Raw genomic sequence first — 26,418 nt, 5'->3', positions numbered from 1 at the left:
CTTTGCCTGTACAGAGATTGAAAATTGTTAACTGGTAATTACGATGTCTTTTTACCTTCTAATTAAGAGGCGAACTGCCACAGGTAAGAGCCAGGTAACATCTGAATGCTCCACATCTTCACATCCTCTGCAGAGCTGAGCCAGTCAAGGACTCAAACCCCAGAACATTCTTCAGGCTTTCAAAAGTTTAGGGAGTTTGGCTTAAACTGAGAATGGCTTTCTTTGCAAGTCTGTCCAAGTTAAGGACACGGCTCTGAATTAAATCCATCAAAACTCTTTGGCCAGGCAGAAGAATTGACACATATATTTGGGTGATTGGTTTTTGGGCTGTATTTTTTTAGGATGTTGGATGACTCACACTGTACAGTAAGTCATGTCTTGTAACCCTCCTGAGAAAAGACTCAATTTTTCAAATTATATTTGATATCTTTGTGACAACGAGAGCGATAAGATTTTGTTGGAGCCATTGACTCATTCCTCTTGCATGGGAACAAAGGTTAGGTTGTAACAAAGGCCCTCAGGCCCAGATCTTTAAAGGTATTTTGTTGATTAACTACCCACAGCCATTAGCTTCTTAATTAAAAGGTAAGAAGGCATACTAATGGGAGTTCAGCTGTGGAAACTGTCTCTTTAAATTTTTTTCTTGGGCAAATTAGCTGATAAGTCTGAGATGACCAGTCATCCATCATCCAGCATCTGAGGCTGTGCTTGTTAAATCTATTGCTACCAAAGCCTATAATCACAGCATATTCTCTGTGATTAAGGCTGTGATCCAGATCCTCTCCTGTTTTCTAGGATTCAAAAGCACAAATCTTTCTGAAACAAAAGCTTTCCATTTGAAATCAACATCCTTAATTTCACCTTCAATATGGACTTTTTTTTTTTTGCAGAAAGTTTGTGTGAAATTGTTCCTTCTATTTAAAAATTCATAGAGTGTAAAACCAGCAGAGGTTTCACTTCACTGTACCAATTTCAAATGCTGGGAAACTTCAGTTTTTGCAGTCACAGTCAAAATTCAAATATATTCTACCAAGCTGAGCAGTTCTGCTCTGATGGAATGTGGAATGCTGTTCAAGGCACAGCCGTATTTTCATTTTGATCTTTTTGGATTTGATTTGAATCAAATTTTGGCTGAAAAATACAGCAGCCTGAGGAGAGATCTTCCCCTGCACTCTGCGGTACCTTCTGGAAGGAGTTCGGAGCCAGGTGAGGGTCAGGCTCTGCTCCCAGGTGACAAGTGACAGGATAAGATGAAATGGCCTCGAGCTGTGCCAGGGGAGACTCAGGTTGCACATCAGGAGGAATTTCTTCCTGGAAAGGGTGGTCAGACCCTGGAAGGGGCTGCCCAGGGAGGTTTGGAGTCCCCATCCCTGGAGGTGTCCAAGGAAGGCCTGGAGGTAGCACTCAGTGATCTGGGCTGGGTGACAAGATGGGCGTCGGGCACAGCTGGGACTTGATGGGCTGGAAGGCCTTTTCCAACTAAAGAATTCTGTGATTCTGTCTCTTCTGGAGCAATTCTGTGCTTCTGATGAAACTTTGCCGACACCTTCAGTGGTGGGATTGAAAGCAAAGGAAGACTGCAGTTGTGTGTCGCTGTCAGTGACAAAGACTGAGCACACAATCAGCTCTTTCCTTGTACAAATACAGCACCAGAGGGGCACCTCTCCTGTGAGGAAAGGCTGAGAAACCTGGGGCTGTTGAGCCTGAAGAAAAGACTTTAGAGCCCCTGCCAGGGGGCTCCAAGAGAGCTGGAGAGGGATTTTTCACATGTAGTGACAGGACAAGGGGGAATGGATTCAAACTGACAGAGGGCAGGAATGGGTGGGATGTTGGGCAGAAATTCTTCCCTGTGAGGGTGCTGAGGTCCAGGAACAGGTTGCCCAAGAGGTTGTGGACTCCTTGCCCCTGGAACTGAAAGCTCTATGGGGCTCTGAGCACCCTGATCTAGTGGAAGTTTCCCTGCGCATGGCAGGGGTTTGGAACAAGATGATCTTTAAGGTCCTTTCAACCCAAATCATTCCAGGACTTTAACACACACTCCTCCGATTATGGATTGCACAGTCTGGCACAGAAGAGCCATCTTCAGTCCCCTTAAACAGGTGAAGCTCGTTGGAAGCCTGAGAGCCTTTCTGTTCCAACACCCAGCACAGATTCTCTTCTCTCTGCTGAATTTTTCAGGTAAGTGGGAGTAAAAGGCAGTAAAATTGCAGTCATATGCCAGCAGACAAGATTGAACACACACTGAGTGCAGACTTGATGAATAAGAAGGTGGTATTTTAATAGTCAATTTTCAGAATATAATGGCTCTTGAAAATAGATTGCTTAGAATATTTTCTGTACTTAGAAGTGCCACTACTTAGCTGTGCACTTAAGTAAAAGCAGAACTTTGGGACACCTTTAAATTGAGGGACTGTCATGGGTTAGAAAGGCTGACAGGGAAAGGGGTACCTCAAAACTAAAATATGGTGCCTTCAGACAGCATAAATGGCAGGGTATAAATAAAACAACTACTAGAGTTACCTTTATTGTAAGAACCTTTTGAAATGCTCAGGTTGCTGCTGCATTCCCAGAACTTGGGATTTGCCCATTTAAGATCATTAGACCCATGATTTGGAGGCATCGGTGTGTCTGTGCCTGGGAATTGAAGAACAATTAAGTTCAGCAGGTCCACACTGAGAAGGAGGAGAGGCACAGAGCATTTCAGCCCAAAGTTCATATCTGGATTGCTCTGGCTGGCTACAGAAATTTTCTGCAGTGTATGACATGCAGAGCTGGGAAGCAGGGAAAAAGATTTAGAGGGAGAGAGAGAACAGCTGCATCTCTGCAGGTCAGAGGCTTTTCCTGGGAGAGGGGAGCTCTGTGCTCACTCAAGAACCTTTCTGAGGGCAGATGATGCACCTTTTACTGTGTCTGCATGCCACAAAATGTGCAAGTTGTCCTCAGAGCAGAGTCACTGCTTGGAGGGTACCGTCACACCTCAGCATTGTTCCCCTAGAAGAGGCACCAGGCTCAGTACTGTATTTCCAGAGTGCCACCTCCCAGACACAGCTCAGTGTGCCCTCCAGGGTGCCTCTCTTGTGAAACTCTGAGCTCCTCCAAACAGATCAGAAAATAAGAATTTTGTATGTTCTCCTGCAGCATTTAGTGCAAAGAGCTTTCTCTGCTAACCTGCTTCTCGGGGCACACAGCCTGAATTATCACCAGGAGATTTTCTCCTTGGATCTGACACATTTATTTTGATGATGAGGAGCGAGACTGACGTGATTCCTCTCAGAGTCAAAGGGACCTGAGCAGATTTCCTCTCAGTGGTCTGCGTTCCTTCCCATGAGATTGGGAGCCCTTTGATCAGCAATACTCTGTTAATAATTTATGTTAGCATTGTGCCTTGTATCCATAAGCTGACAGACCTGTGGCACTCCTGTCAGAACAGGAATACTAATGCAATTGCTCTTCGCTGGAAAATGGTGTCACATGAAACACAGCTTCTTCAGGGGCTAAACTTCATCATCTTTATTTTGGGTCCTCACAGGGCAGCTCCTGAAGCTGCTCGTGCAATGAACTCTTACCATGTTTGTTGCCTGCTTCGGCGACTCACACCAAAAACTGGGACAATTCATGTTAATTTTAAAAGTGTCAGATGCTGGTGGAGGTCCTGGGAACAGTGGTATGATGAAAGAGGCAAAAATTGTGTTCAGTACCTCAGATTTCCTGCTTTGTTTCTCACAAGGGTAAATTTTCTGTTCTCGTCCTTTTCTGGCCAACACACTTGTAGAAGCAAGCCCTTATCATTTTTCACATCCCTTGCCAAATTCAGCTCCAGTTCTGCTTCAGCTGTCCTGATCCCATCCCTACATATTTGGCCAGCATCCCTAAAATATTCCCAGGATACACACCCCTGGTCCCACTGCCTGTGGAGCCTCCTCATCCTCAGATGAAGGAGCCCAGACCCTCCTGCCTCTCCAGCTCCAAGGGAAAATGTGGTTTCTCATCAAATTTATTTCCCTGCCTCTATTAATACAGGCCCTGAAGACAGATGTTGGCGAAGAGATGAGGCTGCTGCAAGGTAGTCCCTGGAAGTGGGAGGGCTTGTCAAGCTTCTTGGGCTCTCCAATATAATCCTGCAACTTTTTTATTGATTTGAGGAAAATTTGAGGGAGTTAAGTGCATTCCCAGAGCTAATTGAACCTATATTTCTTCACAGATACGTGAGTCAGAGCATCTGAGCGTGTATTGCCAAATATAGCGATTGTGCTCCATCAAAAGACGGATGCTGGAGCACAACAGCACACATCCCAAAGTCTTGCTTTAATTAACCATTCAGAGAAATGATAGAAAGGGCTGTTTTCCATGTATCTGGAAAAAAAAAATGCTGTTTATTTTAACAGGAATGGCAGCAAGATTGAAGAGACAGAGAGGAAAGCCGGGGGGAGCATAGCAGAGATTCTCTGCCTGATTTATAGGCTCGCAGGACATTAAGGGGTTAGAAAAGGATCTTAAAGATCATCTCCCCCCATCCCCTCTGGCATGGGACACCTTCCATCGTTCCAGGCTGCAAACTTGCTCTGAACACTGCCAGATTGAGGCACCCAAAACCTCCCTGGCCAGCCTGTTCCAGTGCCTCACCATTCTCACCGTAAGAGAAAAAAACGTTCCCCATGTAATTTATTTATGTAATAATTCCCCACTGCCAGGCTGCCTCCAGCACACCTGGAGAGGTGTCTCTCCCCTGCGGGGATGCCCTGAAGCCACCCCAGAGTGGCGCGCGTGCTGCCGGGCACTCGGGGAAGTGCGGAGGGAAAGGGGAGAAGGAGGAAGAGGAGGAAAAGGAGGAAGAAAAGGAGGAAGAAAAGGAGGAAGATGAGGAGGAGGAGGAGGACGCGGGGAGCGCTCCGGGCCGTGAGGGCTCCGAGAGCCGCCAGGGGGCGCCGCGCGCTCTCGGGATGCGGCGGGCGCGGGGATTGGGTGGGGCCCGCGCGCGCGCGCGGCGCTGATTGGCCGGCGCGGGCCGGGCCGGGCGCGCGGCGCCGCTTCTTAACGCGCGTCGCGGGGCGGCGGGAGCGCTGAGCGCCGGCGGGGCCGCTGCCACTGTCACGCTGCCACTGTCGCGACATGAGCGAGGTGAGCCGGGCTGAGCGGGCACGGGGAGGGTGCAGAACGGGGGGTCAGCGTCACCTTTGCCTCTCCGCGGGCACCCCCGGAGGGAGATGCGCATCCCGGGCTGGGAGCGCTGAGGGGCTCAGCATCTCCTCCTGAGCGCATCCCCGCAGGTGTGCGCGCACCTGCGGAGCGTAAGGCAAGGTGGGTTTGCCCTCTGGAGGAGCCGATGGAGAGTCCTAGTTACAAATCTGTGATGATTTCTCATACCTACCCAGCGCTTTCCTGCGTGGGAAGGAGGGTTTAGTTGAGTTGTGGGAAAGTTGCCTGCTAGAGCTCATGGAAAAAACCGCTCTGTGTTTGGTTGGGTGCTGATGTAAACTTTGGGAGTAGCGTCCTGAGAGGGATTACAGTCGAGGCGAAAAAATGTAAATAGTGCCAAACATGTAAGGATCACTTGTGCCCTTGTAAATAAATAAGCTGAAATTTTGCACTTGTGAGGTTTTTGCTTGCCTTTTTTTTTTTTTCTTTGCAGTGGAAAAGTTCAACCTAGAAAATTTTTTTTAGTTAAATGTATTGTTAGGCAGAAGGACTCCTTAGGTTCAGCTGAGAGATCCCACGTTCTCCAGCTCAGCTCATTCTTTGGGAATCAGCAGAGGTACCTGTAACCCAGCACCTATTTTTGGAGGCTGCTTGTTACAAAACACCTGCCACTCCATTAACAAATGGGATTTTCCTTTTTTAGAAGCACAACTGAGAGTGACACAGGATAAGCTGTGACTGTTTGCTGTGCAGGTGTTACAATCAGCTGTGGTTTTCCGTGAGGTGACAAGCAGAGATGCAAAGCAGGAGCAGCCTGGTCTGTGGTGCAGGGATTTGTGAGGAGCAGCTTGCATTTTGGCTTTCAGGTCATGCCAGGTGGGGAGAGCAGAGGAAATCCTCGTCTCTGCTGCCTGCAGGGATCAGGCACAGGGATCTCTTCATGAGAATCCTCTCCTCTGCTGCTGCCTGTATTTCCATCACCTGGCTGGAGTTCGTGCCGTGTTTGGGGTTTTGTTGGGGTTTTTTTGTTTTGTTTTTGTTTCAGCCACTGTGACTTTGCTGCCCAGGTTGGCTGAAGTGTGCTGTGAGACGCAGTAACATTAAATTTTACTTTAAATTTATAATTTGGGGGAAAATCTTACGGAGAGGAGTGATGCTTGGGTGGTGCTGCTATAACTATATGAGGCATTCTCGTCCCAGCTTTGTGCTGGGTTGTATTTGCTTATAATTTCCTTTAATAATTTGAATTAGACTCATTTCCTTTTGGATTTGAAGAGACACAGTGAAGATAAAGTTCCTCCCTGCTACCAGCACAGGGGTTCTCTATTCCCAATGCATTTTTTTGTGCTTGACAGAGCTGTATTCCTGGCAAACCCCTGGAGCTGGGAGATGTTTCCCTGGTGCAGAGCTGTGTCCTGTGCCTGTGACACTGAGCACTGCACTTGCTGTCGTTCCCCTGACAAAACTGGGGAGTTCATCACTCTAAGCTCCAGTGAAGAAAAGCCTCCCTGCTGTTCCTTGCTGTCAGCTCTTCCCCAAAAGGCAGCGGAGAGCAACTACACCACCCCAAACCACTCACTGCAAAAGATTGTTTAAAAATTAGACAAAAAATACCCTGAGCAGAAAGGGAGCTCCTGGATAACTGTTTGCTGTTGAGGGAGGGGTCTTGGCGGTTTTATCTTGCAATGCTCCAATTGAAAGCTAGTTTTATTTTTGGCTTAATCTGATAAAAAAAATTGTGGACAGGGTGATTGAAAAGAGGCTCAATTAGAGCCTTCAATAGATTATCCCACATACAGCAGTGTTGGGAGGGTGGGAAGGTGTTTATTGGGGTTTTTTTTGGGTTTTTTTTTTGCTATATTACCAGTTGCCTGGATTTGAGCAGCGCTGGAATTGCGGTCACAGATCTCTGGAAAGAGCTTTCATCTCCCTGAGTTATTTACTGAGACTTTGCATGAATTCTCATTTTATGCTTCAAGCGAAATTAAACTTCTTTCCTGTTTATGGGCAGCGATCAGGGTGATTTATGAGTGTGGTGAGGCTCTTCAACAGGTTGTGCAGAGCACCTGTGGCTGCCCCTGGATCCCTGGAAGGGCTCAAGGAGAGGTTGGATGTGGCTCTGAGTGACCTGGGATAGTGGGAGATGTCCCTGCCCATGGCAAGGGGAGGAACTAGATGATCTTTAAAGGTCCCTTCTAACCCAAACCATTCTGTAATCACCAGTCTCCTGGAAGAAAAAGCTGAAAAGGAAGCAGCTATTCATCTGCCTGTAGTACTTTTCTATTTCCTAGCAGCTAGCTTGTAATTTTTCAGGAAGGATAAGGACCTTGTCTGCAGGAAGAACATTACATTCCTTTCTCTGCAGTATTTGTCTGAAGACATGTTTAACGAGTTCCTTCTGCTGGGCAGAAGTCTGGACCTAGAAGTAGCCAGTGGGAATGTGAGGTGTAAGAGTTGACCTGGTGGCTTTGCAAATGGTGATTTCTCTTTCCTGCTGCCTGGTTGAGTGGCAGACATGTCCCTTAGGTGTATGGGAGTTCCTTGGGAATGTCAGTGTACGTGGAAATGCATCTTTGGCTGTGGAAGTCTGTCCTCAGATAACTGGGGAGCCTTTTCTGTAGGTCTGTGGCTGTTGTCTGTTGTTTTTAATGAGCCTGGAGAGGAGAGCAGTGCTGAAAAGTATCGGCTGCTGTCAATGAGCAGCCATGAGATGCAGCCTGGCTTCCATTAGAGATCTCCAGTGACACAAGCTGAAGTGAGGGAAGAGATCTTGGGTAATGTGCCCACAGACCAGTGCCAAATCTTTATTCACAGTCAGCAGTTGTACCAGTGAGACTCTAGACTCACATCTGGCATAATCTTGATTCACCACAGGGAGTCCTGTCATCTGGTCAGTCATTTAGCTATCCTGACATGTTGCAGATGATGTTGGGTCGTGGTATTCCCCTGCCATGAGGCTTCACAAGAGGCATTCAATCACACAGACATTTTTATGATGTTCACTCTTGCCTTCTGTGTGGAATGTTCGTGGTTGTCATCAGGAATCAGCTCTGGGCTTAGGAAGGAGAGCACTTAAACAACGTGGTCCCACAGCCCTGGGTGCTGCTCCAGTGGCTCAGGGATGAGGAGTCTCCAGCAGAGATTGCCTTGGGTGCATTTATTTCCTTTTGATTTGAAAGGGTCAGAGTGGTGTTGCTGGTGTAGGGGACAAGCTCAGCTTTAATACATGTTCTTTAGGTGTGTGACTTTAGGAGAGCCATTTGGGAAATCTCTTTTTGATTGCCTGAGGCACCTCTGATTGAAGAACATGCCCTGGAAGAGCCTTGTGCAATGTGAGTGAAGTGCAGCACTGATTGCCAGGGTGCTGATGTGCACCCCTTGAGGGGTGTGTTCCTTGAGCCAGCAGCATTTTATATTTGAGAATCAGCCTGGTTACCAGACAGCAGCAAGAATATTCTGGCTTTCCTTTGGAAACAGATGTCAAGCAACCAGGCCCGTGAAATTCAGAGAGCTCTAAGAGGTCTGACTCTCTTAGTTGGGAAGGTGAGGAGCTGGGGACTTGATCTCTGTGTAAGTGCAGAATTTTTAGTCAGGCTTTGAAACCAAAGAGCACCAAATCTTGTTCCAAATCTTGCTTTTTTTGAGCTGCACCAAGCTCTTTCCCTTTGCCTTGGGGTGGCTTTGGAATCCTGCAGCCCCTGCTGTGCTGTGCCCACCTTCAAAAGGATCATGGAGGGTGTTTGTGTGTCCTGTAACTGGGAGGTGCAGGGTGTTCCTGGGGGATGAGCTGTGCTGGTGGGTCATGCAGCTCTGCTCTGCAGCCTGGAGAGCTGAACCTTTGCTTTGGAGCTCAGATCACCCTCACTGGGAGGTGTCCAAGCAGCTGGCTCAGCAGACATGCAGGCTGACGTGGCATAACTCTGGGGTCAAAGATGTTCTTCTGAAAAAGGAGCTTCACCAGTGCCTGAGGTGTGTCTGTAACACACCCATCAGCAAGGCAGCCTCTGCTTTCCAAACAACTGATACCCTGTGGTTTGGGCATGTCTCACAGCTGGCAGGCTTGGAGAGAGTGTCCTTTTCCCTCAGACTTGAGGGAGAACCTGAAATATGTTCCTGTCCCTCTGGACAGGCGTGTTCAGCAGGAGGCTGTTGGAGAAGGATGGGCAATGTGTGAAATGTGAGGTGTAAGTGGAGGTTTTTGGCTGAAACTGTGTCTGCTTCAGGTGGTTAAATGGTAAAACTGGGGTTCTTTCCTGGGTTGTTCTCCTGAATTCCCTTGAAACCTTTCCATTGAAATGGTATTCAGCATCTTGGAACCACATAAACATAAGGGAGGATTATACAACCATAATCCTGATGGCACTGAATCAGAGAACTGCTGTTTGTAAGAGAAGAACACACCACATTTGTTTAAAGGAGCTCCTGTCCTCTGCTCTGGTTTTTCCAGTCCTGGTGGGTGTCTGAGCCAGCCCCTCACCTTGGGGGGGGCCTTCTGGCTGCATTTTTCAGATATTGCCACAACCCCAATTGTTAATTATTTCCCTTATCATACCCACAGTAGGTACAAAAACTGTGCAGCTCTAAAAACCCCAGCAAGAACATGGCAGAGAGGACGAAGAGGAGGAAATTCTGCAGCTGTTACAGGATGGGGGTGGGATCGATAAGCACATGAACATCAGTTTTTAATTTTAACTCACATCTATTTATTAGCTGAGTGGTAAATTGCAGCTCAAAAGAGGAGGAAGAAGGGAGAACAATAAGTTTTACATCTGTCACTTTGCCTACTCTTTCCATCAGTGTGGTTTCAGTGGGATCAAGCATCTTCTAAAATAGCACTTAGAAGTGATGTTGGAAATTGATCTTAATTTGATGACACTGGCAGAAGCTCACGGGTTTTCTTGCCATGTATAGAATGCCAACAGATTCAGGCAACACTCTGAAAAAAGGACATTTAGCTTTAATAGTGTGCTTTGATATCATGTTTCCTTGTAAAAGAGTAACTTACTCCAACCTTCATGCTGCAGGACTTGACAGTACAATATAATTTCAGAGTGAAAAGGAGTATTAGTTTCCAGTCCAATATCCCTAAATTTGTAATGAGTTGGCAGGCTTATAGGAGTCATCATCCAACAGTTATTACATTATCTAGATCATGCTAGTGATGAAATGTGGTGTAAAGTAGCAGTTAACTTCAGCAGGATCAGCAGTGCATTTCCATTAAAGGTTTCTGTGTTTTTTGTTGTTGTGGGTTGTTTTTGGGGTTTTTTTTATTAATTTTAATAAAATATTTCATTTCCTAACTGCCACTTGCTCTTGTCTGTCTCAGTTTTTTTGTAGGGAAGGCTTGGAAAATGCGTTTGCATGTTTTGCTTTTAACTCTGCTATGGAAGAGCTTGTAACAGGGTGGGCTGAACACACTGGGTATGTCAATCCTGAGACACCCCATTGGCTGAAGAGGATGGGGGAAAGCAATTCCTTCCTTCAGCCTCTCACTTATAACAGAGCCCTAAATTCCCTGAGCCGTGTACCACGTTCTCTGCAAGACACAGGGTCTTCTCATGATGATGAAAAACAGACATTACCCCTCTTTCTGGGGAAACATCTTCTGTTTCTTCAGTTGTTTGGGTATTGGGTTTCTAAATAAATAAAAAAATATGATAGATACCTACAAACTAGGTCAAATCATAAATAATCCCTTTTAAACGTTGTCCTCTAATTTTAATTCAGAAAAACAATCTCTAGTTCTCTTATAAAAAAGAGGTGGAAGACAGACTCTAAACATTAGTCTTGTTAGGAAGATAAATGGCGAGCAACTGCAAAGGAAATCAGCTGTGAAATATTACAAATGACAGGATTTGGGGTCACAGTTTATCCCCACTCTCCATGTCTGCTTCCTCTAAGGTAAATTGGGCAAGTGTCACACAAAGCAGGTCTTTGGCTGGTGCTGTCTCACCTCATCAATTCATACCAAGAGGGATAAAGCCTTATTTATGCACTAACATGGAATTTGGAGGGAGAAGCACAAGTTTAGTCAAAGAAGAAATGAAAATGCTCTGCCTACATGACTTGAATATTAGTTACAGCTGAACTGTATTTCCTCTGAAAGAGAAAAGTATTACTTTATAGACACTGAATGTTCTTGCATTATCACCTTAGTCTAGAGTGCATGAAATATGACCTTAACCAGAGGTGTAGCTGACACTGTGAGTGCTGTAACAGTAGACAGAATGATGTTAGAAAGCTCTTTTGTGAGAGATGAAAGTAAGAAACAAAAGGAAAAAGAAGAAAGTAAAAAAACTTGTGAAATCTGGTGTCCTTCTGTCTGACCTTGGAGACCTCAGAGATCCCTGGGCTGAGACGAGGAGCTTCTGAGAAGGGTGGCACCAGGTAGGCATCATATCTTGGAAACACAGACTCTAGCTCTGCCAAAAAGTTTGGAGGTGTGTATTTAATATCTTTAACATTGAGTCTGAGTGTCCAAATGCCTGACAGAAAGGTCTGAGCTGCTTTGTCACCACCCTTACCTGGTGTTGCTTGGCTGCCAGTTAGATTATTGGTGGGTTGTGGTGCCAGCAGAAGTGGAAAGCTGCAGCAGTAGAAGCAGAGAAACCTGAAATGTGGTCAGGTTATGATAGTTTAAACTTAGAAGGAGTGAGCAGGGCTGTGGAGGTTCATGTTGGATCACTGCACAACAGGAATCTCCTAAAAATAAAAAGGAGAGATCCCTTTGGGGATCCTGGCTGGCTGCACACACTGGTGTGGATGGATTTGTGGGGATTTTGGGTGCACCTGTTCTGGGAGTGATGGAGCACAGTTCAGAAATGCCCAAGCCAGCTCTGGCCAGGACTGACCCTGGAAATGGGACAAATCCATGTCCTGCTAAATCAGCTTGACGAGAGTTCACAGGCTCTTCTGGAGTGAATCAGGGGCTGGAAGAGATCTTCAAAGAAGACTTGGGGTCTGCACAGCTTCAGAGTCTCTGGGCAGAGTGTTGGGAAGCTGGCAGCACCCACTGCAATTATCTGGGGATGATTTTGCATCTCCATGTGTCCACTGTGATCAAAGTTAGCCTGGTTACCCAGCAGGTGCCATGGTCTCAACAGCTGTTTCCCAAAATGCAGATGTGTAACAGCAGATGAAGCAAAAAATTAATAGATCTGAGGACATAAGTGATTTCTTGAGGATTTTCAGGATATTAGACCTTTTCCTAGAGACACTCAGGACATGAAGGAGGACCAGTGATTTGTGGGAATGGTTTTCACAGACATCACAGCATTTTTCCCATGAAATGTTTGCCTCACCAGGCACTAGGGTGAGGTTGGTTTGCCAGGTGAGTATCAGGGTGCAGTGCCTAGATAAATATGAAAACACATTTTAAAAGACAGAAGTCCAAGTTTAGGTGAAGAGGGTACAGAGGCAGAAAAATAACCCTTACAAAAATCACAAGTGTGTTCTCCATTTGAATTTCTGTGATTTTTATTCTCTAGCCTTAATGTTACAAGAAGTGGGGCTCTTTTTTTTCTCTTGGGGATCTTTCTTTCTTTTTTTCCCTTGGAGGAAAAAGGCTTTTTTTTGCAATAGCCAGCATTAAATTACTCTTGTATTAAAATACTGAATACTGTGCATGTTGACTGTAAAGCACATAATTTTTACATTAATGGAAATGCTCTGAATAATGACTTTTATTTGAACTTTTTACTGGAGTGTTCCAGGAGAAAATTGGAGCGACATGGAAATCTGTTTCTTGGAATTCCAAAAGAGTACTTATAAAATGTGAGGTCGAGGGAGGCAGAAGATAAACTGCCAGAAATTAGAGGCATTAAGTTGATTGGAAGGAAGGAGGAGGAAGGATGGCTGGGCAGGCAGATGACATGGGGGGGGAAAATGAGCCATGTGGCTTCATGGCTGCTTCACACATATCACTGCTGCAGTCAGAGCTGACAGATACACACCCCTGGAAGAGAGCAAACATATTGTTGGCTTGGCACATTTGAGAGTGCATGTGCCAGCACACATGTGCTGCAGTTTAAGCAGGGCAGCCAAATGCCTAAGGCAGGCCAGCTTGATGCCAATTTTAATTTGCCAGTCAGACTTGGCTAGTTATCACTTCTTTCCTTCAGCATATTTTGCAAGCTACTGGAGAGAACTAACACCCAAAGCAAGCTGAATGAATCTCTCAGGATAGATTACAGGGGATCCTCTCTTTCTCACAGGGCTTTTATTCTGAGCTTTGCTTTGTGTTCCTTCCGTGGATCAAGAGCTTTGTGCTTTTCTATCCTGGAATTGGGCTTAGGGGATGGATCTGCAGGTGTGGGAACATTGGTAGCAAAGGTCCTACCTTAATATTGTGAATTGCAGAGAACCCAAATTGCAAATTACCTGAATTCTAGCAATAGCTTTTGCAGTCATGCCATGTAAGTCTTTAATAGATGTTTTTGTCTGACTGCAGTGCTTCAGGCAGCACAGCTGGATCTAAACCTGCTTTCTGCATGGAACTTCTAAGGAACCTATGTTCTGTCTAGTTACAGGATAAGTATGGGAGACTGTTACCAAAATGCAAGACTTTTCTTGTAGGAGCACCTAAGGACTGTTTTAAATGGCATTGCATGATGTTTTGCCATATTCATGTGTGAATGTGTAAATGATTTTTCTTTTATTTCATATGCAAGGCACAAAGTGCAGAATGGAGCCTGGTTCATAACGTGAGACTGAGGACAGAGGGAATGAAAGAGGACTGCATGGAGAAACTTGCAAGTTTTCATTGAACTTGAATTGGAAAACACAGTTTATAGAATCACAGAATGGTTTGTTTGGGTTGGAAAGGACCTTAAAGATCTTTTCATTCCAACCCTGCCATGGGCAGGGACAGCTTTCACTGTTCCATGTTGTTCCATGCCGTGTCCCACTTGGCCTTGGACACTTCCAGGGATGGGGCATCCACAGATTCTCTGGGCAGGCAGTGCCAGGGCCTCCCCACTCTCACAGGGATGGATTTAGTCTTAGGGCAGGTAACCTGGTCTGTCTCTGCTGGGGCCAGGGAACCTGGGAACTCTTACAGCTTTTCTGTGAAAATTGCTTTCTTATCTTTGCTGCTGTTAGCAATGAAATGGATCGCAGCAACAATTTCCCCGAGCAGCTGCAAGGTCCTCAGAGTTTGTGATTTGTGGAAATCCCAGTTTTCTGTCCGTCTCTTGGACAGAGGCACTGACCTGACTTGTCTTCTGCTTGCTACATATGAGCTTATTTGTTCTCTGTCCCTGATCTGTGGCCATCAAGGTGACCTTGTGCCTCACCCTGCCCATTTTCCTTCCACTGTGGCAGGGTTCTTTCTAATCCCTTGGCTGTGGTTTTTCCTCCCAGTGCCAAGAGCTCTGCTCTGAACCACATCCCCCCCTTAACAAAGCATCTCCTCTAAAGCTCTCAGCGGGTCATTCCCCATCCAGATTGGGACAATGCTGGACAAATCCTCTGTTGAGCACTGCCCCATGCCAAGGGCAGTTCCAGCAGCCCATCCCGAGTCCCCCTGGCAGGGATGTGCCTGTGGCACGGAGCCAGGGGTGCCAGCTTTGCGTCATCCCCCTGGGCAAGGCTGTGGCACACTCATGACCCAGAGAGTCCCTGGTGCTGGAATGACCCTGGAGAAGCTCCTGCCATCCCAGTAGACGGCTGGGGGCTGCTCGAGCCCCACCCCGGGGTGGGTGGAGCAGTGGAGTAAGTGATGCAGAAACATCCCTGCCGCTTGGTCTTGCTCTTGTCTTGAAAATCAAAGGCTTTGCCCCAGGCTAAAGGCAGAAAGTTCCTTTGCATGGTGGCTTGAAACTGCCATAATTAATATTTTTGGAAAATCCTGGCTGGCCCAGTTACTAGATCAGTCTAACTGACTGTGATAATACCTGTTTACCTCTGAAATATGTAGGGAAACAGCAGGGAAGAAAGAACAGATTTTTTTTTTCTAATTGTGCAACTGGAAATAAAAACATGCCAACAGAAAAAAAAAACCAAAAAAACAAGCATCAGAATTTTTGCAGTCTGGGAAGAAGCAGCCTGTTTTATTAATGATAGCCAATATCATCAGAGATGAAGCAATTTGTCAGCGCTGATTTTCACTGTGAATAATCCAAGCTGGCCCTTGAAGACAACCTCTAACTCAATTACAGCTGGGTTTAGAGTTCAGCAAATTGCATTACCCAAAACTTCAGAAGGGCTCAGAAGAATAAAATATAAAGTAATTTTTTTGCTGCAAAACCACTATCCAAATCAGTGATATTATGCCTAGGCACGGACTCTGACCCCTTAATTGGCTTAGAACACTCTTCCTATCTGAGGATGCTGATATGAAAGGATACCCAGGATATTGTCTGTATCCAAATTCTGTTTCCAAATCCCCGAGGTTCTCTTGCTCCTAATCAGGTGCTCTGCCTGTATTTCCCACACAGGGGACCAAGGCTGATTATTTAGGTTGCCTGGTACAACTGTTTGTGGATCAGAGACATCAACTACATGACTGAAATGATCAACAGAAACAGTTGAAATATGTATTTCTTTTTTTAGCTGGATCATTTCAATGATTGTTTTCAACACGGCTCTGCTGAAGGGTTATTTTTAACTTGAATAATTTCAGTGCTCCTATTTTCCGTGTGACCTTGCAAACAATTGTTTCCAAAGAAATCAGGCCTTGGGGATGGGAAGGTGTGGCTGGATTGAGCTCTAATGGGAAGTAGGAGTTCTTAAGGCAGGTTTCCTGCCCAAAAATGCCCATTTTGGAACTGTAATGCCAGCTCTGATGCTACCAATAGATAAGAAATAATAGGAGGGGAAAAAAAAGGAAGAAACCACCTTAAGATAAATATAAATAAAATAGATAAATAAAACCAGTCAGTTTTTATTTATGCCATCTAGCTTAATCAATTTTTATGTAATTAAAATATTCCTCTTGGGTCACCTTGGAAATGGATAAAGAGGAGACCTCAGTGTAATTGAGATATGGGCTTATCACCCATGTCCAAGTGAGAAATGAGGTCACTTTTTGGCAAGTGGTGTGAGAAGGGTTTTGTTAGTTGGTTGATTTTACTCTCTTTGCCCTTTGCTAAACAAAACCCAACGTGCAATTCAGGTTCCAATTCCACTCATAAAAGTAATTCTGCTGAGTTGAAGACAACTCCTTGTCCACATCTGAGTTAGCCCTGTAAATAAACCATGCTGGATCAAATCTTCCATTTCCTGCAGGAAAAAAAAAAAAAAAAAAGGGGATTACTTCTCATGGCTGGCATGGTAATTAACAGGATTTGGAAAATACATTCTTGCAGCTGCTTTCAAAATTAACTTCAAAGATTCCATTAATCCCTGCCTCTGAAAAAAAATAAAAAATTGTGATTACAATGTCTTTGGAGAAATAATGTTTTAATTCAAAATATGCTAATAACCTAAATAGTAAGCAAGCTACTGTTTGTGCTAATTACGTTGATTACATTTGGTCTTGGTGTAAATATTCAGTTTACAACATTATATGGAATCTGAATACAAAATCAGCAGGTTCTCACTGTGCTGATTTATAAATTACAGCCCAGCATCGGCAAAAGTGGGGCACAGCTAAAGTTCTTTTCTGTGCTATTAGAATATTTAAAACCAGCACTGTAAGTAGGTTCCTCTATCCCAGGCAGTGATTCCCTCAGCCCATTTTCATCAGATGCCTCCTAATTTATCCAGGGATCTGCCTCCAGATGTGGGCCCCAGCCCTGGGAGGAGCTGGAGCTGCTGCAGAGAGCCCAGAGGAGGCTCCAGGATGAGCAGAGGGATGGAGCAGCTCTGCTGGCAGCAAAGGCTGGCACAGCTGGCATTGTTCAGCTGCACAGGAGAAGCTTTGGGCTGAGCTCAGGGTGGCCTTGCAGGGCCTGGAGGAGCCCCAGGAAAGCTGGAGAGAGACAATTCCCAGGGCATGCAGGGACAGCACACAGGGAATGGCTCCCAGTGCCAGAGGGGCAGGGGCTGGGATGGAATTGCCAGAGCAGCTGGGGCTGCCCCTGGATCCCTGGCAGTGGCCAAGGCCAGGTTGGACACTGGGGCTTGGAGCAGCCTGGCACAGTGGAAGGTGTCCCTGCCATGGCAGGGGTGGCACTGGGTGGTCTTTGAGGTCCCTTCCAACCCAAACCATTCCATGGTTCTAAGTGTGCTCAGCTCTGGAGGACCTCCTGCTGTCTGTGTACACTCTTGAGCATTTACCTCAAGCCAGAAGTTCTGTCTGGGCAAAAATGAACAAATCATGCTTCTTAAATTGAAGCAAATGCCCTAAGCCTACGAGCAACTCTGCAATTAAGCACTCTGTGTGCATTTCCTGTAGCCACGTAAATAAAAATGTGTGTTCCACGTGGGCAATGGCTACACTGCAAACACCATTTGTAGTTATCAGAGACTCTTTAATTTTGGACAGATAATACTGTGCTTTCCAGGATGACAATGTGCATAACCATGTCCCTTCAGTGACTAAAAAAGTCCCAAAAAACCTCTGTCCCTCTGTCAGCTTGAAGCCACTGCACTTAGAATCCCATCGGCTCATGTCAGCCCACCTGTGTAGTTTTAATTTATTAAAATAGCTGTAGGAAAGCCTTAATAAAATCAGGGACAATCAGGAGCCCAGTCAAGTAGAAAACTGTCTGACCCATGAGGATAATTACAGGAGTTGTCAGAGTGCCAGGGATCATTTAGCTTTGACAGCCAGTATGGAAAGATGGATTTTGGTGCTCTTGTTTTGGCAACATTGTGCTGCCCTGGCAAAGCAAAACAGACGGAAAACTGGCTGTGGAAAACTCCCTTGGAGTAGAGAAGCATGCAGGGAGGGAGGGGATGCATAGGTGAGGAAGTATAAGTTGATAAATAATTTATCTTTCTGTCAGGCTGCTCAGGAAGTGTGGTCTGTGATTTCTCACAATGATGTGTAAGACAGAAGTAACAGACACCTTATCAGATTTATCCATCATTCCTACAAAATCTTGGCTAGATCTTCTGTACCTGCTGCAATTCCCTTAAATGTGGCCTTTGAAGGACACTTCCATCTCATAAATACTCAGTCCCACATCTATAAAAATGTGTGGAAGAGTGGAGGAACTTGTAAAGGAGGCACAAGTAGATGAGTGAGGAAGGTTTATTTGTGTAGTGTCTTGTTGCAATTTTTATTGCTTTATCCCAGCTCCTGTCTGGGGTTCTTCAGCTCTGTCTGCAGATGTTGTTTAGGTGACTGATGTGAGTGAACCTGTACGTCACAGAGTTGGTTTGGGATTTGCCATCTGTCTGTGCTGCAGACCAGTTTGGAGAAGAAATAATTAGAAGGAAATGAGTGAAATGATAGAAGTTGTGCCTGGCTCTCCAGCAGGGTGCTTTATCCCTCTCAGCTGTTCATTTCCATGCTTTCTGATACATAACTCCAAAAAATACTTTTTAGTGGTGCTAAAATTCCAGTCCCATTACTGGAATCCCTTGCAGCTTCAGCAACCAAAATCATTTTGTCACAGCAACCTAATTTTCCCTGCTCTTAATTTTTATTTTTGAGCATTGTGATTTATTTTATCCATTTCTAAACCAAATTTTTACTGTGTTGTGGCTAAGAGTAATGCTTTTCACACTTCGGGGTGTGAAATGCTGAGTGCCACAGTTTCAGGTTGGTACATGACGTTAGAAAGAGGTAGTGACACAGAAATCTCCAGTAAAGGAGAACTTAACCTAAATAATAATATTGAAATCCCAAATTCTGCAGAGTGTAGCCACTCAGATCATACTGATTGCTTCTTGCCCCTACTTAAATTCTGGATTTTCATTTAGATTTTGATGTATCTCCTGATCATTCTGCTGTGATTGGGAAGCTTTCCTTGCTTGAAAAACACCACGAGTCCCTAAGCAGATATTTTCAGTGACATTTTTATTTGCAGAAAGATCATAAACTCCATAAATCTTTGAAATCTATTTTTTCAGTACTTTCTTTTCATATTAAGGCTGAAACTGTTGAGGTTTGTTTTTTTTTTTTAATCAAAGCAGAATACTATTAAAAAATAAGGTCCTTATGAAATAGTTCAGTTGGATTCAATTTATGTTTCTTAAAGGGAAATCTTTGTGTGGAGACGGGGTGGTGATGCAGAGGGAAGGCTTGCTTGGCATAATGCTGTCAAAGCCACAGCTTTTTTGTGTTGCTTAGTACCAACGTGTATTTCATTTTGTCACACCTTAGGGTGTCCAAACAGAGCTTAGGAAAAGCTTAGGACATGCACAAATTTCCCTGCTGCTCTCCTTGCCAATTCAGAACATCCTAAATAACATTTCATACGTGTCACCCCTATCAGTCTACGCTGACTTGTTCTGCTGTCCACTTTACTGAGACTTTCCACCTGTTTCTATTCTTTTAATTCCACTCTTGGATCTTTTTTATTTTTTTTCCATTCTTTTATGTAGAAACACATCCTGTTGAAAATTTGCAGCCGCTGCTTTCCTGGGATTCAGCCCTTTGTACCTTGTTGACCCTGCACTGAGGCGAAGCATCAGCATGATGTTATTATCTGGAAGAGCCCATTTGTCAGAACGTTCTGGCAGTTTCATGTCCCTGATCTTGGACTTTCTGTGGCTCACCATAAAACAAACAACCCTTCTGCCCCCAAAAATTCTCTAATCAACACCTGGCTGCAATCCCTAACACTGAGGTGCTAATTAAAAGCATCGCTGAAAAGGTCAGGCTATTTCAAGACAAGAACAGAATGTAAGATTAAAGGCAAAAATTAGGCTTGGGAGTGCAGCAGGGGCTAGAAGAATGAGTCAAAAAGCTGCTGCAGTAATTTAACATTCTTCTTGAAATGTCCTCGTGGCTCAAAGTTCACTTTTGACCTTAGTTTGCTCGCCTTGGGGACTAATTTAGTACAGATTTTCATACCACATTAACTGGCCTCTGCGTAAAGCTCTGAGAGTTTAACAGGAAAGCAAACCTGTTCTTTTCTTACTGGGATTTTGAGCATATGGCAGAAGTCTTTTTAACTTCCTCTGCTGACAAATTGGGAGTCACTTTGATTTTTGGAGACATTTTTTAATTATGTGTCTTTGGTGTTTTGTAAAACCACTGAGTTAAAAATTAATATAGCCCGAAGCAGTCATAAACTCTGTTTCCTCCTACGCAACACAGCAACAAAACTGTTTATCATGTTTTACTGTATAATCATTACAGGTCTGCACTCATGTTCATTTTAGCTCTGATGTTTCTTTGATGTCTGGTGGAAAGTTTATTCAGTGTTTCTGTCCTGGTGCTTGCCTTAAAAGATGCTGTGGAATTCCAGAAGCAGTCTCTGAAGGAAGGGAGCAGGCTGCAAGTTACAGGGGATGGGAATCCTCTCTTGGGAGGAAAGGCTGAGGGAGCTGGGGATGTTCTGCCTATCAGATCCTAGAAATGAATATTGCTTTTCTTGTATTTCAGTGATTTTAATTTCATTTATTTTATCTATGGACAATATCTGCTATCCCAGCGTTTCATCCATTGCTTCTTGAAAATACCCCCAGTAACTCCTCCTCGTGTTTAGTCCCCTTTTGCTCTGAACCACATAAAAAAGCTCAGCTTTGTTCTGCAACCTGCAGTAGCATCATGAAAGGTGATGAAAGAAGAAAGAAACTCCAGCTGCTAATAATACAACACCTTGAAAATGTTTTGAAAAGTAGGTCCACTGAAAGTATTGAAATAAAAGACTAAAGGCTTTGCAGGAGGATGATCCCATTGTATCTGGCTTTTTCCTGAGTTTCAGTTAATGAGCAGCTGATTCTGACTTTCAAATCCATTGCAGTCACTTGGAAGACAGCACAGGGCTTATAGATCAAAATACATCTATAACTAAAGGAAAAGCTCTCAGAAGCTGGCTTGGCAGACTTTCAGGTTTCTTTCTGTACAAGTCCAGTGGTCACCAATCAAACAAATGGCTGCAGAATATTGCAACTGATTTCAGACTCAAAGAAAAATACCGTGACCTCATGAATAGAAAAACCTTAATTTACCAAACCCAAGTTTTTATTCTTTTTTCTTTGACAACATTCTGCTCTCCCCGAGGGGAAATCTCGAGACACGAAATAAATGTGTGAATCCATATTCCAGCACTCCATCATAAGCAGACTGAACCTGACAGGTATAGCCTAGGGAGGAAAGAGAAGCTTTCATAAAGCTTAAGTAGCACAGCCTGAAATGCTCAGGAAATAAGACAACTTGAAAAAGCATTTAAAAATATACAGGGGAAGAAGGAGGAATATAGGTACCTTTTTATTGATAGGAAAAGTAAAGTATTTGGTAAATGAACACTAAAATCTTCTTTAAAGTGCAGCTTAGAGTTGAAACATGGAAATATTAACCAGACTTTATTTAAAGGCACAAAGCAAAACTGGATGTTGGGTGAATGTATTGATTCCTGGCTGTTGGTAACTTATGCCTTTGTCAAAAGTGTTTATCCCTTTAGAATCCCATCTCTGTTATTGGCCAAGTTTTTGTCTTGGCTCTGAGGCTCCAGGGGGAAAACAAATGTATTTCCATTTTCCATGTCAGAGCTAAGAGCACACGTGAAAGTTTTGTACTTACCTCATGATGAGGTCTATTATATACAAAAATACCTTGGAAATAACAATGCTAGGAAAGGCAAAAGACAGAAACCAAACCAGAGGAGGTTTTAACCAGAAATTTTAGAGAAAATGCCTTCAGATAAGTACGGCTGTATAAATTTTCTTGGGAGAATCCATATGACTGTGCAGATGTTGGTAAAAGCCATTTGGTTTGCAGTGCTCCTGTACCTGTTCACTTCCCTGGTGCTTGAGGATGTGCTGCCTCTGATGCTGAGTGCAGCTGGATTTATTCTCCGAGTTTAATATTCCCAGATTTTTACATGTACAACCCTAAAGGACTATTTCTTCAGTTCTATTTCAGTAACACACACAAGCACGAATAATTTTGCATAAGAAATAACAGTTTTGCCATACCCTTTAAATACCTTAATCCACCTTGAGATGGTGGATGCAGAGTAATTTTCATAGAGTGATCATTCCTAAGCTGGGAAGTTCCTGCTATTGTTACCACTCTGGTGCTCTGCCACTGGTGTTTGCCACCTGTCACTTGGCAGAGTGATCTAAATCAGTTCTTTCACGTGGAAATTCAGGAGGCAATTCTTTGGACAAAGTGAATTAAAGTGGGAAATTCCATCTTCTCTTGTGACCAAAGCAGAAAATGAATCTTCCAGCCAAAATGAGATCTGGAGATTCTCCTTAGCCCTCCTTCCGTTGCTAATGTATTTCTAGGGAACATTGTTATTGTGTCTTTTTTATGGCATTGTCCAAATTAACTTCAGGCTGGCTTTGACTCTTATAATTTTGTCCCTGCAAAACCTCATGACTTCCCTGTAGTCCTCCTGAGTCATGGAAGAGGAGGCACAGCAAGCAGCTGAAGAAATGAAATGCTGCAGAGCATCTCCTACCCTTGTACTGCTGGGAACCTGATTACACACGTACATATCACTCATGGTGAAAATTACATGCAGGGGCACAAGAAGTGATGCAGCTGGACCTAAATCTGACTTTTTTTATATCGGAAAAGAACTCCAGGATCACAGAGTCCGGCCTTGAAATGGAACTAAACATTCCTGGTTCACTGGCAGTGTCTCAAAGCAGCATTGCTTGAGGATGAATGGATTATCCAATGTATTGAGGAGAAATCAGGGCTGTAATTACCAGGAATTCCAAGGGGAAAATGCATGTTCAAGTGTGTTGTAACCTCTTGTTTTGTATTTTTTTTTGTCCCTCCCTAACAGAGACAAGGAACCGGGGCTACAAATGGGAAAGACAAGACGTCTGGTGAGAATGGTAAGGGTTGCCTTATTTCTGGATGGAGAAAACTGAGTAAAACGGAGCCAAAATACTTCTTACTGTAGTGACAGATGTCTGCAGTGAAGGCTTTGGTGTCACAAGTTATCTTTTGATTGTGTTTGAGAAACTGGAAGAGCTTCAGTGGGTTTGTTTGCTTTTTATTTGCATGTTTAAACCCTTTGCTGAAGTAGAGTCTCTTCTGAGTGTGTACTGTGGTAAACCAAAGGACTTCACAGAAGTCAGAGCAGACACAAATGGGGCTAAAACAAGATTAGATATGTGAAACATCAAAAAACAAGGTGAGGTATTGTGAGCTGCTCCATGAATGAGGAAGGTGAAGAGAAAAAACGTTTCAAAGGATTTGCTCATAGAGTTCCTATAGTCTGATTAATCTTACCTAACTTTAGGCCCAAAACTAAGACACCGAAGTTAAAATCCACTTATTTAGAGCTCATTTGAGTGTTGCTGGAGAGAATCTATGGATGGAGCAGCTCTCATGGAAGGACCAGATGGCAAAGAGCTCTGAATTTCTTCACTGGAGTGAGTCTGGACTCATCTCCACTCCTCCAAGGGGTGACTCATGGGGCTTTTGCAGACCTTAACAAAGGGGCTGGCAGATACCAATGTCAGCCCTTTAAGTAGCACAAACACTTCTAATTTAAAATGTTGAATTTTTTTTCCCCCCAGAAGAAGGCAAAATGGAATTTTCAGAAAAACAGTAATTGGGGTTTTATCAGATGAAATCTCATTTTATTTCTTACAGGAGCAGAAATGCTTGACACACAAGTGATAATTGATTAAAAGCTGGTTACCATCAAAAACATTTTTCAAAGGAAACATTTTAAAGAATATTTTATTTTTTTTAATACAGCCAGCTGAAAAAGAAGCAGCATCAGAAAGAGGATTGAACTATAACATGTGCTCTCTGCTTCTGTTTGCTCATCCAGTTCTAATTAAAATAATGTGTTCTGTGTCCATCCCATCCCCTGAAAAGCAGGAAAGATCCACGTAGTCCCTTCTCTAAAAGCCAAGGCTTTTCCAATGGGTCATTTGAGCAGTTATCTTGGATATGTTTTGGCCTTTTAAGTGTTGGTCAGAGTAGAATTTTTGGGCCCTTTGAGGCAACACATCCTAAAGCATTAAGAGCCTTCTTTATGGATGGTTTTCCTATTACAGGGAGGTGACTTTCCCATAAGGGCTGTTTGCATAATGTTTCAGTAAATGAAATCCATAGATGATGCTCCCACTATGATAAAACACAAATTGGAGTGGAGGAAAAAACCCAACAAATAAATATTTTGGCTTGTTATAATGTCTTGAATTAGTGGGAACAAATGTACCCTGACAGCAAAGCAATTTGCATTTTCAAGTTAACAGGGAAGGAAAGCAAGCAAAATCATGTCAGCCATTCGGGCAGCATGGGGAGCATGTTTTTCTCTTTTCTGTTTGAGCACATTATGAACTCAGCTCATTTGCCTTGAATTTCTTTCCCAAATAAAAATTTCTTCCTGAATAAAATTGTTCTGTTGTCAAGTTTAGCTTAGATTTACTGATTCTGCAGCCTTTTTAAAAGCAATTTTTTTTCTTAGTGGGGATTTTGAGTGAGCAAGGGCTGCATCATTAATTCAAAATATATATATGGTTCTAGTTGTAGCATAATTTTATGTATAGCACACACAGACAGATGCACAGTTAATCTTGGGTAAATAGATACCAATTATTTTTTGTAATGAAATTATAGCAGAAAAGCTGTCACCTACATAAAACACAGGAGCAGCAGGGGAGATGGAATAGAGTCCTCTGATCTCCCCAGCCCACATGCTTGCATAAAAATAAAGCAGAATCAGAACTTAGAACCTGAGATTGAATGCTAAATCAAAGAAGCAGAAATGTGTAACTCTTTGTCCTTATTAGCTCTGTGTCGTTCAAACTCAAGCAGTGATTTATTGCTCAGAAAATTGGGGTGTGCTGGAAACCTACATACACAATATAAATCCTCTGTTCCGTGTTTTTCTGGCCAGAAGTCTGCAATATGTCCATGTCTTAAATGTTATTAGCCTTTTCTTCCAAGTGTTTGTTTCCCTGTCAAAAGGAAACTTTCCTGCTTGTTTCCCTTTTGTTGAAAAGGATGGAGGGTGGAGAAACAAAAAAACTCTTTCATCCTATAAAAAGAAAGAAAGAAAAAAAAGAAAAGTCATGCTCTGACAATGTTTGCAAAGGCAAACTGGTCTGGTTGCTGTCTTTGCTCTTGTTTACAGATCAGGAAAAGCTGCTGAAAACTGGCTCAGACAACAAGCAGAGATGCTTGGCTTTTCTCAGGGTTTGGTTCACACAGTGAGACACTCTGGGGTCGAGCTTTGTTCGTGCATCGCAGTAGAAAATAAATTTTGGGCTCGCCTCTAGGTTAGGTTGAAACTGAAGAAAATGGAATAAATGACCATGGCAATCAGCAGTGTCCCTCTTTGAGGACATGTATGGCCTTGCTGTCAGCATGCAGCACTCAGGGAAATCCAGTCTCTGAGGATTCCTTTTATAGCAGGGGCGGTTCGGGTAGACACAAATGCGTGTTCTTGTTTGACCTTCCTTGGACAGGCGCAGTCCATCCTTAATTGTGTTTAGTTCCTACCCCCACAGCAGCAGTGGCAGCTCTTAGCAAAGCTCCCTTCAGCAGCAGGGACTGTGCTGCACACAAGGGATGGGAGAGGATGGCAGGGACCACAGAGGGTCACTGGTGCCACCTCCCTGCTCCAGCAGGGCCATCCCAGAGCACAGGGCACAGGGCTGTGTCCAGGTGGCTCTGGAATGTCCCCAGGGAGGAGTCCCCAGAGCCTCTGTGGGCTCTGCTCAGGGCTGGCACTGCCCAGGGCAGGAGTTGTGCCTCCTGGGCAGGGGAATTGCTGGGCTCAGGCCCTGCCCGTGGCTCTGGGGCCATTGCTGGGCCTGGAGCAGAGCCTGGGCCTGCTCTGACCTCCTGCACACAGGGACAGACACAGGGACAGACACAGGGACAGGCAGGGACAGACACAGGGACAGACACGGGCCAGGCAGGGCTGAGGCCCCTCTCAGCTGGGGCTCCTCTCCAGGCTGAGCAGCCCCAGCTCCCTCAGCCTTTCCTGGGCACGGAGTTGCTCCAGGCCCCTGCTCAGCTCCAGGAGCTCCTGGCCCTGCTGTGCCGAGGAGCCAGAGCTGGACACAGCATCCAGAGGTGTCCCCAGGGCTGGGCACAGGGGCAGGATCACCCCTGCCCTGCTGGCAATGCTCATCCCAATGTCCCCCAGGATCCCATTGGCCTTCCTGTCCCCAGGATGCTCTGCTGGCTCAGGGACAGCTCAGTTTCCCTCAGGACTCCCACATCCTTCTCCAGCAGGTCACCCCCAGCGTGTGCTGGTGCCTGGAGTTATTTATTCCCAGGTGCAGGACCCTGTG

The 26,418-nt window shown here is 44.5% G+C and overlaps 1 protein-coding gene across 1 annotated transcript in view; it reads left to right on the top strand.

Moving 5' to 3' along the window:
- Positions 1-5,033: 5,033 nt before the first annotated feature.
- Positions 5,034-26,418, top strand: part of PCP4 (Purkinje cell protein 4) — a 48,596-nt gene continuing 27,211 nt past the window's right edge. The window contains exons 1-2 of the mRNA XM_038140382.1: positions 5,034-5,118; positions 22,938-22,989. Of these exons, the coding sequence (XP_037996310.1) occupies positions 5,110-5,118; positions 22,938-22,989 (61 nt within the window). The 5' untranslated portion in view covers positions 5,034-5,109. The remainder of the gene's footprint in view (positions 5,119-22,937; positions 22,990-26,418) is intronic.

This window comes from Motacilla alba, chromosome 1 (genome assembly GCF_015832195.1).
Source record: "Motacilla alba alba isolate MOTALB_02 chromosome 1, Motacilla_alba_V1.0_pri, whole genome shotgun sequence".
Lineage (NCBI taxonomy): Eukaryota > Metazoa > Chordata > Aves > Passeriformes > Motacillidae > Motacilla > Motacilla alba.
The sequence above is the reverse complement of the archived record's forward strand: the minus strand, read 5'-3'. Positions and strand labels throughout refer to the sequence as shown.